Source organism: Toxoplasma gondii, chromosome XII (genome assembly GCF_000006565.2).
Source record: "Toxoplasma gondii ME49 chromosome XII, whole genome shotgun sequence".
NCBI classification, from domain to species: Eukaryota; Apicomplexa; class Conoidasida; order Eucoccidiorida; family Sarcocystidae; genus Toxoplasma; species Toxoplasma gondii.
Window position 1 is genome coordinate 312,335 of NC_031480.1, and position 16,660 is coordinate 328,994.

General features: G+C 53.1%; 2 protein-coding genes and 1 non-coding gene across 3 annotated transcripts; 1 reads left to right on the plus strand and 2 right to left on the minus strand.

The window, feature by feature from the left end:
- The first annotated feature begins 1,002 nt into the window (after positions 1-1,002).
- Positions 1,003-10,436, plus strand: TGME49_299900 (hypothetical protein). Its single transcript, XM_018782371.1, has 8 exons — positions 1,003-2,729; positions 3,186-3,944; positions 4,696-4,926; positions 5,681-6,317; positions 6,841-7,070; positions 7,783-8,875; positions 9,185-9,398; positions 9,767-10,436. Exons 1-8 carry the CDS (start codon positions 1,935-1,937, stop codon positions 9,837-9,839), a joined length of 4,032 nt encoding a protein of 1,343 aa, XP_018635209.1. The 5' UTR covers positions 1,003-1,934; the 3' UTR covers positions 9,840-10,436.
- Positions 4,523-4,594, minus strand: TGME49_299825. Its single transcript has one exon. It is a non-coding gene; the product is annotated as a tRNA-Pro (tRNA).
- A 1,289-nt stretch (positions 10,437-11,725) lies between the features above and the next one.
- Positions 11,726-15,909, minus strand: TGME49_299820 (hypothetical protein). Its single transcript, XM_002371676.2, has 2 exons — positions 12,712-15,909; positions 11,726-12,196 (listed from the first exon to the last, which is right to left on the minus strand). Exons 1-2 carry the CDS (start codon positions 15,697-15,699, stop codon positions 11,867-11,869), a joined length of 3,318 nt encoding a protein of 1,105 aa, XP_002371717.1. The 5' UTR covers positions 15,700-15,909; the 3' UTR covers positions 11,726-11,866.
- Positions 15,910-16,660: the final 751 nt, after the last annotated feature.

Genomic DNA, 16,660 nt, shown 5'->3' on the forward strand with positions numbered 1-16,660 from the left:
CTTTGTGCAGCCCTTAGGGGAAAGTTTGTGGCTGCGATGGAGTTCTTGAAAACATTTCAATCTTTGCAGTCTTCAACCTACACAGGACTACACCTTTCGATATTTCACACTCTGGGTAAGGCGGTACGCAAATGTGGATGAAAACCCGACAAACTGAAACTCGAACTCGTCACTCGCGGCGCGTTTCCCTGATGAAGCTGAACATGTCGGTATCCATCTCATGTACACGATGCAGGTGCACTTGTATAAAATTGCAAGTTCTGGCTGTGTCCAGCGAAAAGACCCAGGTACTCCCGGCGCGAAAGAACTGCAACTGAGAGCGAGTTGACTGAACAGAAGAAAACTTCATCTGCCCGTTCGCATGCACTCACAAAGGCTCTATGAAGCCTCCAGATTGTCGATGGAATCATGTCACTCGCTTTCACCAACCCCCGTATGCCCGCTGCCTAAAACAGATGCACATTGGCTGTGACGTTCGTGTCCAGTCAGGGCAGAGCTAGGTCAGTTCGGAGGGGTAGACGTGTGAGGAAGGAAAGCCCATATCTTTGGTGAATGAAGAAGCACCCAAAGCACAAAGTCTACACAAACCCGGTCGCTTTTCTCACTGACAGCAGCCCTGCGTGCTCCGCTGCGTCGAGTCAGCTATGTGACAAACTGCCCAGTCTGTCTTCCCGGCACCACATCCCTTTTCTTAGAGATACACTTCCGTCCTTGCTGTCCGGAGTACATGGTTCGGATATTTGGTGGCCTGGCGCCTGTTTAGTGTCTGGATGAAGACTTTTCACGCCAGGTATGTATGGATAGCACAGGACTCTTCTAAAGTTCACCCTCTACGGCTGCCGGCTCTCTCCGGTGCATGCGTTTTGTGAATTTGAGCGCGTGTTGAACGCCACAAAGATCACAGCTGAGGCTTTTGTGCTCCTCCACATCTTAAAAATATCCTTGTCAGTCTTCGTTTCTGGAAAGATGTGAAGGAAAATCTTTCTCGCTCGACAGGTATGAGAGCCAACTAGCACAGCGAGGCAGCTAGGAGGGACGGGGTCGAGTGGCAGTGCACCGCTCTTGGGCGGTTTCCCGTGTTAAGTGTCTTTACTGAGGAAAAACTCGGTCTCATTTACCGTAAAAAACCCAGTTTCGACTGTTCGTCCCTCGCTTTCTCGTGGTGCAGCATTTGCCGGAGATCTAACCTCCCTGTCTGCAGCGCGAAAGAAACGCCAGCATCGAGGGTACCTGGAGAAGGGCCTGAGCGAGCACACTGCAGCTCTGGTGTTGACAGGGCATGGCTTTTCCTCATGTTTACACATTTCTTGGAAGTCTCTGACCATTCCAAGCTGCTTTCTCCGTTGTTCCTTTCTCCTTGTGTTTGGCGACTGTGTCCAGTTTTCCAGTAGAGTCCATTCAAGGCAGCTCGGGTCACTTTTCACGTCTTTTCGCGTGCAAGTCGACTCTCTATGGTTTCATTGTACGCGGGCATAATTCACTTTGCAGATTCCTCTCTTTGTAAGGAGATCCGTCTTGAAATCCACTTTCAAAGTTACTGCAGAGAGGCTTAAACTCCCCCGGCAGCCCACAACGCGAAGGCCCGTGGGGGACGGGGTGGCCAGCCGTTGTTTCCTCGATTCTGTGATTCTTTAGTTTCCCTGACGGGTAGTTGTTTCTGGTCATGTTCTTCGTTTGTTATAGACGGACGGATCACCACTTGTGGCACCCACATTAACTGCGATGAGCAATACTTTTTTTTCGTTTTTCACATGCTTCCCTCGCTGTCAGGACAGACAGGGCTTAGCCCCTGAGGTGGCGTGTCGACTGTCGGAGCCCAGTGCGCCTTTCAAACGCCGTACGAGTGAAAGGCCGCCGTCTAGGACTCTGAGTTTGTTTCGAAGGCTGGATCTTTTTAGGGGAAATGAAAAGGAATCGCAGCCTTTTCAGACGCCATGGCACCGCCGGTAACGGGGCTTCCGCATTCGTGCGTGAACGCCGCCATCTTCGCCTGCAGGACAAGGCGGAACCTGCCGTTTCTCCTGTGTAAAAAGTGTTTTTTTTCTTCGGAAAACCAGTCATGCGAGGGACAGAGAAGAGCGAACTCCTGGTGTCTAGGGCGTCGCCGCGCGTTCCACGAGAGGCATTTTTTCGCGAATTCCAAAGGATGTTGCGCCTACCCCCGACGGCGAGGCGGCCCCCAGAAACGACCACCAGCGAGGGCGGGGGAGAAGGGTCTGCCGTTTCTGTCGTTTTTTCGAAGTGGATTGAGTCAGCTCAGCGCAGCTGACTTCCCACTCGGGGAAATTTCCTTCGTCATGACTGCGGACGCACCCGCCGTTGCGCCCCTCGCAGAAGCAGACGATGCCGCACAAGCCTCAGGTGCGCCACAGAAACAGGCTGTTCGCGAGGCAACTGGATTTTTTCCATCTTCTAACGAAGTGCCGCCGGTGGCACATCATGAGTTTCCGGAGGCACCTGATCCGGCCGTGATGGAAACGAGTCTGAACGATCTGATGAACGAAGAAAATCGGGCGCAGTGGCTGCTAGGGACCTACCGAGCAGATGCCGACGGTCTAGCCGAAGCGGCTGCAGACAAAAAGACCCAAATTGCTGTGTTCCGAGCGACCGCTCTCCACAGACTAACCAGACAAAGGTGGCTGCTGAAACCCTTGAGGGCGAAAGTCCTTCAGAACATCGCGAGCTTCAGCGTGGAGGATATTGCGAGTCTAGCTCGCTTCATGCATCAGGTGCGGCGCCTAGATGCGTTCGTCAACGGGTCGCGGAGTTCTTCTCATTTGTGGCGTGTGTCCCGAGCGTATCTGTTCTCTGCGGCTTCTTGTCTTTTTGGACTTCGTTGCCGCTTTTGTTCTTGCTAAGCCACTCTTTGGGGGGGAAACGTCGATGCCACCACGGAGACGGGCCTCCAGAGAACTTCAGTTCCTCTCGCGTTTATTCATGTACATGTACATATATAGTCCAACCGTTTAGATATACGTAGGTATGTATATATATAGCTTTATGATCCAGGTGACATCTTTGAAGTGTGAAAGTTCCGACGACGAAAGTGTCATGCAGACATCTCGACAGCTTGAAGCCGCACGACCAAACAACGGTATTCTTCGTTTTCTAGATTTCCATCCCCTTTCCTTTCGGTAGAGATGTGCAACCGGGTTCGTGTGTAATCGGTTTTGTTGTGTTCGTAGGTTGGGTACCTCCGCACGGATTTCCTGTACGCAGCTTCACCGGTGATAGCAAAGAATGCGCAACTTGCGTCGCCGGCAACCTGCTGTTTGCTTCTTGACGCGTTCGCGGCTCATCGGTTTCATCCGGAACAAGCAATTCGAGCTTTATGCGATCAGTTGCGGGTCAGCAACCTCCAGGAGCTAGGTCCAGCTCAGCTGGCCAGCCTCCTTAGCAGTCTCGCTCGACTCAGTCTTAGACAGGAGGTGCTTCTAGCGAAAGCCAGCGACAGGCTGCTTTCTCTGTGGAGTCATTCCTCGTCAGGAAAGACACCCGACGAAATACCGGCCGCCCTTGGTACCGCAACAGGGGCAGTTGCGCTGCCAAGACGCCGGGAGACAAAACCCGAGCGGCGGTATTCCCCCCACGATGTCGCACAAACTGTTTACGGGTTGACGAAACTCCAGTACACCTTCCACCCGTTGACGGAGTGCGTGCTACGCAGCGTTCTGCCAGAAGTTGTTACTCGCATGCACTCTCACCAACTCACACTCGCTGCCGTGGCGATTCAGAGAATGCGAGAGCAGTCTGCAGTGGCATGTCAGTTTTCTGGGAGACTGAAATGCAACGGACGAACGCCAGCAGAGGCAGAGGTTTCGTGCGAAATGCAGCGCAGTTCCAGCTCCGAGGAGCAGGGGTGGGGACTCGAGCGTCTTCAGGAAAAAGCATTTTGTCTCGTGGTGGACGAGGTTGGAAAACGCCTTCCGCAATTCAAAGCCGAAGTGAGGCGCTCTTAAAACCATCACGGGGAGCGAACAAGCTTGTGTCGCAGTGCGAGACTCAGGGTAGTGTCGAGGTGAAGAGCGCTGGTGAGAAAGACAACTCGGATCTGAAATAAGTGTAGTATATGTATCCAGAAAGACTCAGTATATCAGCAGCCACGTGGAGGGTCCGCAATCGGTTCCGTGGAAAATCCGAAACGAAGTCATGGAAGACGCATGGCTGGTGAAACCTCCAGCAGAGGTGCGGCATGCTGAAGACAAGTGACCTGCTGCAGGTGGTGGTGTCTTGAAAAGGGTATCTCAAAAAAGGAGACAATGCGCGTGTCGATGAGTAGACCGAAGCAAATCTTGCAAATGTGCTCCAGGAAACTTCGGGACGGTGTGTCGCCTCCGGAGATGGAACAGTTCCACTCGGAGCCGTGGGGTGACCGGGGAGCGCGTGCCATATGCTCTGGGTACCCTCGTCGAGACTGGAGCACATTCAGGGTGTTGCACAAAGGGAAGTAGAAAAACGGCAGTACAAACAACGTAGGTCTCACCATTTTAAGCAGAGATGAAATTTGTAGTACTTAAAGACCGGGCTGTTCCGGGAATTGAACCCGGGACCTCTCGCACCCAAAGCGAGAATCATACCACTAGACTAAACAGCCATGGTAACCCACATAGCACAACTTGCTTTACTCTGCTTCGACCGAATTGTGGCACCTTGACATTTTATTCTTCGTCTTCATTGCGCTTTGCTTGTTGGCAGTCGATCTGCGTGGTTTTAAGCGCGTGTGCGGCATTAGGGGTCAAAGATAACTGGCTAGTTGCTCGGCTGATTGCCCAGCTACCCCGACTTCTTCTGACTTTCTACCCCGACGACGTCGTAGTCTTGGCCGACGCTTTGTCACGCTTGGGTTTCCACAGCGGCGCTACCGTGGACCTCCTTACTCTGCATGTCAGACAAAATAGTCATCTCTACAAGCAGCGCCATCTACAAGTAAGCTTTAGCGTCAGTAGGAGGAAACCGCACAAGCAGACATGCGTTTCCATTCCTCAGCAAGGTGTGGACTTCAATTTGTTTGTGGTTACGTGGTGTGGCGGCTACAAGCCGGAAGACCAAGCATTCGTTTTTCTTTCCTAAGGAAGGTACGACAGTTCCTGTGTCTGTGGTTGCGGGGTTTAGTAGCTTCAGATGTCATCGTAGGGGCATTCACTCCAAGTGTTGGATGCAATTTGCCGGAGATGTGAGCGCCTCCACTCTGCTTTCACCGCGCGTTTTATCACGAATCTGCTCTGAATGGCTTCCAGAACCCAAAATTGAGGATGAGGCAGGATACCTGTCCCCATCGCTGCTGCATTTTTCTGTGTTCTGGAAGCGACTTGCTTTTTAGTTCCCAGTTAGTGTTGCTGCGTCGCTGTGGTACACACTTGTGTGTACCCTGAGCAGCCTGATAATTTTTAGGTGTCCAACATTGTTTTTGTTGCAAAACCCTGTTACCACGTCGTCCGCGTCAGCGACTGTATCAAAGCATACACAGGATGTGGTTCAACCTTGTGTACACGCGTAATCGGCGTTGTAGGTTCAATCCCACAATCCCTCCACATCAGACGCTGTCGTCCTTCACGAGCACCTCACATTTTTGCAGAACTGGTTCTCTGCTTCTCTGCACTGGTACACCATCTTGGTCCGGAGAAGCCGTGAATGTGTTGGGAGATTCATTCGTATCTGTGCGCTGTTCGTGGCTTCTCAGGCTCTTCTTTCAAATTTTTCCCGGGAAGGCATAGTTGATTCAGAATTCCTTCAAATGTACGCCAGCGCAACAGATTTCTCTCGGGTCGCGAGTCCTCAAGCGTTAATCTCAATTGCGTGTGCACTGGCAGACTGCGGATTTAGGAATTCTGTCGTTCTCAAAAACATTTTCAACGAGGCGCTGCCCCTGTTGCCAGTGCTGTCATTAGATGATCTTGCCAACGTCTACGCGGCATTCGCTGTCCTAGGCGCTGGAAGGGACGGTATTGGCCTCCATGAAATCGCAGAGCATCTCACGCAAAGGCTACGCAGTGGAATGCATAACACGGAAAAGGGAGGGTTTCGCGGCGAAATATTACGCATAGGCACTTCGCCGGCTTCTTCGATAGATTCTCGTCCAGACCCGCAAACGGGATCAACGGACAGTGCCGCTTTCGCTTATTCAGTCTCTCCGCAGACAATTTCTCTCTCGGCAGCGCTGAACTTATCTATATCTCTTTTACTGGAAGAGGGAGTTGGTCGCAGACGAGATGGCCGATTTCTCGAAAAGGAGAAGATACTGCGTGAAAAACATGACGATGTGGAATCCCTTCGTGAATGCGGACGCACACTTTCTCCAGATCCCTCTCTCCTGGCCAGTAAGCAGCGTGATCCCCGCACGTAACTTCGAAGCCATGAAAGCAATAGCTTACCACAAAATATGCAGAACCTCAACAGCTTGCTCACAGCACGGGTGGCACAAAAGGCGATTGGAATGGTACTATCTTCGACCTTGGAGAATCCCGTGTTGCGCGGCAAGTAGTTTTCATTGTCTGCTCTCAACTTTCAGCGAATGAGTTCGCTCTCATGCCCGTATTTCCCACGAAAATGGAATGGTGACAGAGTGGCAATGAGGATGAAGAGAATGCATGATACACTGTGTGTAGATTTTCGTAGTTTTTGCTTCTGACCCTCTGGCGTGCACGTCGTTGGGTATCACCGGTGCCAACGCTAGGACGGTCACTACGGCATCTCCATCCACGTCTGGGATTCCCGCACGATACAGACAATCAGTGGTAGACGGCGAAACGACTGCACTGCTCTTCTGCGGAGGAATTCTGTGCTCGTGCAAAATACGGAATGCGCATTTTTGTCCCTGCTTGCGCTCACTGGGTACTGCAGCCGACATCGCCGTTTTCTGTTTGAACATGAGATCCCAGTCGTCGAACGATGCCTCCAGTGGATCCGTTGCCCCTAAGCAGAAACCAAGCAGCGTCTTTTCTTCATTTCCGTCAGTGGAGGAGCAGCGAAAACTGGGGCTTCTCCATGCTGCCCTTCTTCTTCGGGTCGCGAGTGGCCATGCACAAAAACTCGACGACCGTCTTGGTGAAAGGGTAGCAACGACGATGCAGGTAACGTGCAGAAATAGCGGTGCACAGTTGGGGTTGGGCCATGTACCCTCCATTAAGTACCAGCTTGATGGCTCTTCAACGTGAGGCTACTGTTTGCCTAATTGCGGGATTTGCTGTTCTTCGTAGCAGTATTGTCCGAGTTCTTAAACCGTTTGTAGGCATACTCTACAGCGTGTGTACAGATCTTTGGAGCTGGCATCAAGAACAGAAAGATCATAGCTGGGCAGGCCGTGGAAACCGGAGTGCGCATTTTTGATATGTACCAAGGGGAGGCAAGCGCCATTTTAACACACTTCCACGATGTCACCATACAAAAGCATACGCTGCTGCAGAAACTGTATAACAGAAAAGCGTTTCTCTAAACAGGTGGCGACTCCAAGCTCGCTGTTTCGGGGCGTCGGTTTGGCCAAACCGACGCCCCGACAACGGCAGGTTTCTTTGAAAGAGGCCAAGCCGCTGGTTCGGCTGCTTGAAAACGGAAGTAAAACAGCGTGCGTCTTCATCTGTGTGGACCGTACACATATCTGGGAGGAGGGTTGCTGGAAGGAACCTGTAAAACTGAGACCTAACGAGAGACGTAGTCCAAAGCTGGATACTGTTGGCACTTGATGTACGGACATAAAGTGTGAAAGTTTGTACGCGTTTCACGCACTCTCCTCATCTATCCGTGGAACTGGGTAGTTCTCCAGTCGGTCTGCGTGTCTGTTTTCAGGCCGTCGAACTGCTGCCAAGTCTGGTTCCCTTCATTGCCAGACATCCAGCAGCAGTTCCTTTCCGCATACAGTCTACAGTGTCGTGCACTTCTCCGCTACGCGTACCTCTCAGGCACGTTCACCGGCCGCTGTGGCTTGGGGACGAAGGGAGAAGATTTCCGAATGGCTGTGATTTTCTATCTTCTGCAACTGAAAGCCAGGACTTCTTAGATGCCTATAGAAGCGTCTCAGCTGCGAGTCCAGAGTCTTCACTGGTCGCTCACTCAGCCGGCGTGAAACCGTCGGAAGAAAGTGAATCGGAGCTGTCGGAAGTGAATCTGAAGAAAGGCTGTGGGGTTTACTCCCCAGTACGCGCACAGGGGCAGAATGAAGAAACGAGGCCGAAAGGACCGTGCCCGTACAGACACGTTTGCTTCATTGAGAGAAGCACGCGGTCGGGCTTGGCGGCGATCCAGAGTGTTTTGAAGAAGTTTTTCGGTATTTCTGGGACCGTTTTTGACTGTTTGTCTGATGGGTTCCTCCCAGAAGCAAGCGACCACGTCACTCTTGCGAGGAAATCGGGAGAACCCGACAGACAGGAAGACTCTGAGTCTCGCCTCAGCAGCGGTGGCTGTGCATCCAGGGACGAAGAGAGAGAAACGCAAAGCAGAAGGGACGCGTCAACAAATGGAAACAAGCTCTACTGGTGTCCAGAGAACGGTACAGGAAGCGGGTCACGGTCCATGTTGGGACACAATCCGTATACGGGATATCTTTATCTGGGACCGGCTGAGACACGAAAACTCGAGGTCGAGTTTGAAAGCAAGCTTGAGAGCAAGCGTGAAAGGGTTGGTACATCCGCTTCCTCATTGCGTTTCCGAAATCGGAAACACCGGTTGAACGGAGAGCAAAGCGTTGCGTCCACTCAAGCAGCTTTACATTCAGACGGTGGCACCGCTGCTCCTTGCCACCAACGACGACATTGTGGCGTCGTTCTTCTCTGGGGAGATGCGCAGCATTTCTGGCACAACCAAATAACTGAAGAAGGGCCGCAAGAGCCGTCTCGAAGCCTCAACTGGAATCCACAAACAGCCGGGGACAGACGGATTGACGGTAGGCAAAAGACCAGAAAGTGTCTGAGACAGATTCAGGGTTTAAGCCCTTTCTCAGTGCTGCATACCCCCCGCTGGAAGACCGGAGTCGAGCGGTGACGGGGATCCGTAGAATCCAATAACTCCACATGAATGTGTCGAGTTTTTTTCGCTGTAAAGATAGCCTTTTTCCCAGCTGAGAAGGTTCGCCGATCTCGAGGGAGCGTCTGGGCATGTGATCACATTTCCCGATTGATTTTTGTCCTCCACCACGAGTGACCGGTTGTTTCTGTTCACTTCTTTGTCTTGCGGTTCGTTCCTTGCCTGCCAGGCTTCACTCTCTCCGTCGCTGCCGCGTTTCAGCTGCAATGTTTTGAGAGTCTCTTTCTTGGGGTTCCACACCACGAAATTGCAGCAAAGCTCCCAACACAAGAAACCGCGTCTGATCTTATTCGAGATGCACTGGAGAAATCACGAGATCAAACGGAGGGCGAGTCGCGTGTCAGAGGACGGACGCGCGTGGTACTCGTTCCGCATTTTATATGGTGCGTGGTTGCTGGGAAACCGCAGAGACCGCTGTTATAGCGAGCACCCAGGAGGCGCTAGCGCAGGGGCCAGAAACCCAGAATCAATGGGAAAAGGAAGGTGTAGAAAAGCACGGACAGAGCGTCCGTCGCCTGGAGAGGAGGGAAACGGCAACGCTTCGTGGTCGTCGTGGTCAGACCAGTCTGAAAGTTTCCGCGCTCTTGTGTGATGTAATGGTGAACACGAGAAGACCCACCGGCGTGGAGAACATGGCTTTATTTTTTGCTTGCTGTTTGAAAAACAGTCGGGGACAGTCACGATCATCAGAAACAAGGACACGGGCCGTCTCTCGATGATCAAAGTGACAACTTTGTGTGTTTTTTTTCAGGAACGCCGCGGAGAACGATACTGACCGGGCGCAGTTTCTTCTCGAGTCCATCGTAAATGAAGTCAAACAGTAGAAGAAATAGAGGACAAAAAGAACCTGGTACTTTCCGCTCAGCCATTCATCCGCGGCGGGTGCGTACCCATCACGCTTGTTTAATCCTCCTGTATTGAGCCTTTTATTTCGTGTGTATTTGCCCTCTTCTCCCTTGACGTGTTCAGGCTTCTCGTCTTCTGTCCCGATTTCCTTTTCTCCCGCCCGCTCTCATGAGCTTTGTGCGAAGATCGCTGTACTTGTTGTTATGTTCGTTAGTTCTCTTCCACTAACGGGGGCGTCCGAAACAAGCAAATGTCCCCTTCCTCGCAGGTTCACCGTTATTTGTTTTATTGTTGTCTCGAAGACGAGGTGTCAGGGGCGTCCCCTGATGAGCAGATACTAGCTTAGCCGTGGGTCTAATGCAAACATTGATGACTCAAAAATCTACGCTTTGGTACTCAAACTCACAAGGGTGTACTCTGGGGAATACAACGACGTGTAAGGAGTTCAGTTGTCAGCCTCAGGCAGGGACAGAGAAGCAGCCAGTTCTGTTAGAGTCAACCGTCGGACACACCCCAGTTTCAGCAAGGATTCATGTCTGTGTATTCGATCTGAGTCATACATTTTTGGTTCGCGGATCCTTTGAACAGAGACATTATCTACTCATAATGAAATAATCACAATACACTTTTAAATTTGTAAGATCCTCGCACGCTGTGCACCCTACATTGAGCACTGTCCAACAAAGTGTGGTATCAGACCCGCCGTGGTGCAGCATGCAGTATGACTAGAAACAGAAAGCAAGCAGCTAGGACGCAAATGACTTACCAAAGGCTAAGATAGTGTCTGGTTTCTGTCAAGTGGCATTTCAAAGCAAATCTGAGACGTGAAACTCGTTAGAAGCAATCGGTAATGGAGAGCTTTACGCCACAGACTTTGTTTCTTCTTCTTCCGCCTATTCACCAGTGTGAGGCGAACCGTCTGCTCGTTTCTTCTCTTTGTTCGTTAAGCGGCTGCGGTGGGTTTTTCAAACCCGGCGGAAAGCTTTCCGTATTGCTCGACATGTTTAGAATACGCACCCGCCAAGTGAAACAGCTCCGACACAACAGCTTGTATAGTGGTTGAAGGGCAAGAGGCTGCAGCCAAGAAACGCAGGTGGGAGGAAATGATCCTGTCTGTCCCGAACTCACAATACGCGAGACTCTAGCGTAAAACTCCAGTTCGTGCTCCCCACCAGCCTCAAGGGTGATCCACTTTTTCAACGAAGTTTCCTAAAGAACATACTGTCTGGTGTACGGCACTTGCTCAATAGCGTCAGTTGGCTTCTGTCGACAACTCATTGGTAAGGGTCCTGTTCTTGTCGCTCATAAAAATAGAATTTCTCAGCCGTATGCTGGAGTTGTTGCTGTCTTCCCGCCGGCAACTCTTCCGTTTCCCTCCACTGTTATTAGCAGAAACCCTTGCTGGATTTTCCGCGCTGTCAGCTCTGGATGTTCAAAACGAGAATCACGTACCGTCGATTTCTTGAATCCCAATAATGTAGATTTGTGCGCATCCTTGACAAGATCTCTGGTTCCTGTGCAGCGCGGACCTAAAAATCGGCTTTTCCACTGTTTTGTCTCGCAGACGAGCAGTACGTCTAACGCAGTCCAAGTGCGACGTTCTGTTTAGCTACCTCAGTGCCAGCTACGGCCAAAATAGGCATTCCCGTAATGTTCCATCCGTTATGGACATCGTTGATCCTTCTATGCGTTGTACCTACTTGATCAGGCGGTTTAAGATAAGAATGCTGTGTTTACAGGCTGGACCATTGTAATCAGGACTGGAACGAGAGGAAGGGAGATGAGTGAGGGGTTAGGAAAACGAGTCGTTTCAAAAGCAGCGCAGCTTTCTGGCCTACACACAGTGCGTTTTCCGTGTTCAAACGCACGTGTTTAAACAAACCTACGTCTGCCCTCTGTTGTTTGTCGCTTTTCTGCCCAAACACTGGGCACGAGAAAACACCGTGTTTTGCCAGGCCAAACTGCTAAAATGCTCAGTGGCAACTGGATGGAAAACCGAGAACGACTAGAAAGGACCACCCTCATCATCTGGATCCACCAAGAGAAAGTCTGATTCGCCTTCGTCCTGTTTTTTCAGAGCGGTCTCCAGCAACACATCTCTGTGTACAATCGACCAGAGGGTCACTCCAGGCCGCGTGGCCCGCTTTCTTTCGCCTTGTGTTTGAGAACAGAAGGCACCTTTTCTCTGCCACTGCCCCGTGCTGAGTCCTCCAGAAGAGGGTAAACGATTTTCTTTTTCGACCGCCAAATCGACCGGCAGCGCTCCCGCTGTCACCAGCAACCCTGTGCTCAAGTCGGAGTGGCCACGAACACACCGAACAGCCTCGGGTGTCGCCTACAAGGAAAGTGCAGAAAACAGCAAAATGCAGTGCACGAAAGCTGAGAAAGGGTGGACGAAAGCAAAGGCAAAACCAGTCGTATTTTCGATCCAGACACCTCTCACTTTCAAGACTCAGACCTTAAGTGTACCTTCGAGGTGGATTGTCAAGATCTGCGTATACGAGTGTACAGAGGAAACACCAAGAAAACCGGAGATAACTACGAAAACAGAGTGTAGAGAAGAGACAGCGAATTACGAAAAGCCAGGGGAAGCAGGCTATTTAGGAAACGCAGAGAATACAGAAAACTTAGCCTGGGAAGGAAACACAAAGAACACAGAGAAGAGGTAACTCAGGAAACAGAAACATGATGCGACGTAGAGATTCCACAGATAAAAACAGTATAAGGGATAACGACGGAAAGAGATACAGTATAGTGTCCAGAGGAACAGGGAGTCTCTCGAAGCAGCGAAACGCAGATCTAAGCCACGAGGACTCGGGGGCGAGCCTTTAAATCTCGTGAGAAACCTACGAGAACGCCCTCCGTCCAGCTGAGCACGACGCCAGTAGTTGCTTGCCAGAGTTTGAGTCCTGGATAGAGAGGCGACCCGCCAATGCCTGCGACGAGGCCACCCCACAGCCCGACAACAAATCGGTCGTGCATGCAGCTCGGTCTCCCCCACTGTGGATGCAGAGGCCCACAGGCGGAGAGGAACTGAGAAATCTGAGGATGGCATTTCGGGAACGGCGTCGTTGCCTGCCGGCCCGCAGACTCAAGCGCGCCCTCGCGAGACGTGACCGCTCCTCTCTCTTTTCTTCTCTCTTCTCCTCTCTGCCCTATCCGTGTTTCTCTTCTCTCTTCTGTTCTCTGCTCCATTCTTTCTTCAGTTCTTTCTCGCGATGCCAACGGCTTCGAGCTCTCATTCACTGGAACTGAAGCGAAAGAAGCAACAGAAGACCCGAAACGGCTTTTGTCTCCGTCTTCGTTGGCTGTGGAGCCTTTGGTGCATCCTTTGGCTCCATGATCCGCACCACCTGCATTATCCCGATGATCTCCGCTGTCTCTGTTGACTTTGTTTTCTTGAGAGGCACGAGCCGCAGAGGAGGAATAGGGCGACAGCACGAAATCGTCTTCGTCGCCAGAGAAGTGGGGAAACGGAGCAGCGGACGCCCTCCAGAAGGCGCGGCGTCTCCGGTCGAGCGTTTCGCTGTCTGGCGAGAAGAGTCTTAGTCGTAGAGACGCTGAAGCATGCGAAGAATGGAGCAAGGGCGGCGGAGACACTTGAGAGATCTGCACGTTGTCCAAGCCTTTCGGGGGCCAGGCGACGGGCGAGTGGAAGGCAGAGGGCGGTTGTGTCTCCACAGAAAGCGAATGTTGAAGAAGCACGGATTCTGCGAAGGCGAGAGCTCCGTCTGCCGGGGATTTCAAAACGGCCAGGCGATTGGACTGCAAAATGTTCACCAGCTGAGCTCGGTGGGCCGGCCGTGCCTCGGGCGTCTGGGGCGGACCTCGCTCGGCCTCTGCGAGACTGCGCCGGACGAATCTGTTCGGGTGTTTCCAGTTCTCGTGGTCCTCGTCGGGTGTACTGACAACCGAGCAGGGAGCGGGTGTGGACCCGGGAGACGCTTGGCAGGCGTCTGCGGCGTCGTTGCCACTCAGAGACACCCTGGGCGGATTCCGGACCTTTTGACTCCGGAGTTCTGAGCGCAAGCCGTCCTCATCGTTCCACTGGGGGCCTTTATCACGACGTCGCTGCGAAGCGAAGCACAGGCAGCAGCAACTGCACGCGCGACAGTCGACACAGAAGCTGCTTTCGCTCGCGCCCCCGCCCAGGAGGAGATGCTTGCCGTTTCGACTGAACTCGACAGACGTGAAGAAAGACGCGTCCGCAACCGCCAGCGTCTTCATCACTTTCAGACCCTCTGAAACGCTAAGGATCGTCGTCTCGCCCTCAACCCGCCACACATTCCTCCGGGTGTGCGTGACGTCGGGTGTACATCCACCCGGGGATTTTGAGCCGGACTCGACAAGACGCAGATCCCCTCGCGGGGCACCCAGGCGAAGCGTCTCCGATTCAGCCGCACCCGCCCCTGCCGGTAGAGGATCGTCAAAGTTGCGACCAAACTGTCGACTCCCCGCCTGCTGCACCTCCACCCTGTCTTCAGGTGTACGTACACCCGAAAACGGAGTCATCGCGTCAGCTTCCCATTCCTTCACGGCTCTGCTTCGCACAGCCTTGCTGTCTGTGGCTCTCTCCAGAGTCGCTCCTACCGCCACCGGAAGCGCGCCTCTGTTCGCGTTATGCATGCAGCTGTTGAGGCTGTTCGCCTCCTTCATCTCTCTCTGTGGAGAGAGGGAGTCCTTCATGGGGGGAGCGGCCTTTGTTTCTTTCAAAACGGCGCGCAGCTGCGCAACCGCGAGAAGCGAAGAATCTGGTGACAGGTCCATCGCGACAATGCCGCACGCGGATCCAGTGTCACTACAGCAGTGGCAGGGGAGGGTCACTTCTCTCCCTTCGCCCCCGGAGTTTCTCATCCTCATAATACGGTTTTCTCCGAGTTGTTCGCAAGCGTCGAAATCGAAGACTCCGTCTCGACTGGTCTCGCCCTCTGAGCGTTCGAGCAACTCTTGTGTTGCCGAAAAAGCGGAAGAACAGAACGCGTTTCTTCCGCCCTCTGCAGATCGACATCCAGGATTCAGCTGCAGCGCATCCATCGGGTACGGGACGTTCCCTCGGCTCTTTTGTTTCCGGGCGAGACGATCCCTGTTAGTTCTCGAAAGACTTCCCCCTTGCGTCTCTGAGAAGCCCACGCTGTAGTGGAAGGGAAACCGGAGATCGAAGAGCCGAATCCAGTTGTCCTGCAGACCACCAGAGACCAAGACGTGGCTGGGGAGAGACGGCGGACGCGCGGCAGACAGGTTCGAGCCTCCGCCTGCGCGAAGCGAAGAGACGACGCCATCGTGCGCTCGCTCCAGGTGAAGCGTGGGGTGTCCATACACCCCGGCGCCGCGGCCAGCGAACCGCAGGTCGTACGCGAAGATGTCGCCGACGGAGGTCCCCAGGAAAAGGAGCGGCGAGGAAGGATCTCCGTGCATGTGCGCTGCAGTCAGTGCGGGGTACGCAGGGTTCGTCGAAGTGTACAAGGAAGAGACTACGCTGTTTCCGCCGTCGAGTCGGGAACTCGCAGGGGGCAGAAGGAAGCTCTGGACGGCTTGGCCGGTCGCGAGATCGAGCGCGACGACGAATCCCGCAGGCGCTGACGAGCAGACGAGGAGCGACGGGTGCTGCGGCACGAAGGAGCAGTCGAAGACATGAGACGACTGAAGAGAGAGAGGCAGAACCTGTTTCGCGGTCGGCCGAACCTCCGGAAGCAGAAACGCGTGTGTCGGAAGCAAGAGCGAAGGCGGTAGTTTGTGCGGCCGCGAGGCGTGGAGCAGCGGAAGATCCAATGTCAGTGACGGCTGCTGCAAGTGACCCTCGAAGACGCTCGTCAGCGGGGAGTAGAACGAGGCATCCATGTTGGTGACGGTGGAGCGGCATCCACCAGGAAACACGCAAGTGGGCAGCACCGGACGAAAGGAGCGACGGCCTCTCGTGAACCGCAGGAGGAGGCGCGTTTCGCTATGAGGAGAAAAACGAAAACGGAGTCTCTCACATGGCGGCAACGACTCCGACACAGAAGGGAAGCGAGCCAAGGGAAGCTGGAGACAGACAGTCGCAGAAACGTCTGTAGAAGCTCTTCAGAGTGGGAATCTCCAGCTCAGCCAGCGGCTCTTCAAACCTTCGCTCACGAAACCCGGTTCGGTCTAGCCATGTGGACGGAAAAAAGCGGGCCTACAAGAACGAAGCTCCGCCAGAAAATCAATGAGAAAGAAGTGACCCGGTGAAGCTCGAGCATAGAAAGGTTTTCGTCTCTTCATTTCGCTTCATCTCTGGGTGAACACTACCAATTTCGGCTTTCTGCGTTCTGTCCCGCTGAGTAGAGACCGGGTGTACGTATACACCTGGCGCAAGGACGGTCACGATTAGCTTTCACGAACGTCAGGACGAGGCGGACAAACACAGATTCCACGGAAACGTGTAAGCAAGAGTTTCTCGAATTTCCTTCTTCTTGCCTGACTGATAGGATGTCCTTCGGGGAAAGAAAATTCAATCTATACACCCGCCAATCGGGCAGAGGTGTGCACTCGCCAGTCAACCGAAGTCTGTCGAACCTACATCCACGTCGCTCAAGCGCCGCCGAGCCATCTTTGACACTTTCCTCGTCGGCCTCACATGGCGGAATACAAACGGGAAAGACGACACAACGAGAATCTCGGCAGGTCTCGGCGCGTGCGAGCCGTATCGACCGCGGGTGTTTCAGCAACTTGCAGAACGGGATTCTGCGGAATGCGCGTGTTTCGGAGGGAAATGTGGTGGGTATGGAGTTTCGAGACGGAAGTCGGGAACCTCTTCGCGAAAGCATATCCTCTACTAAAC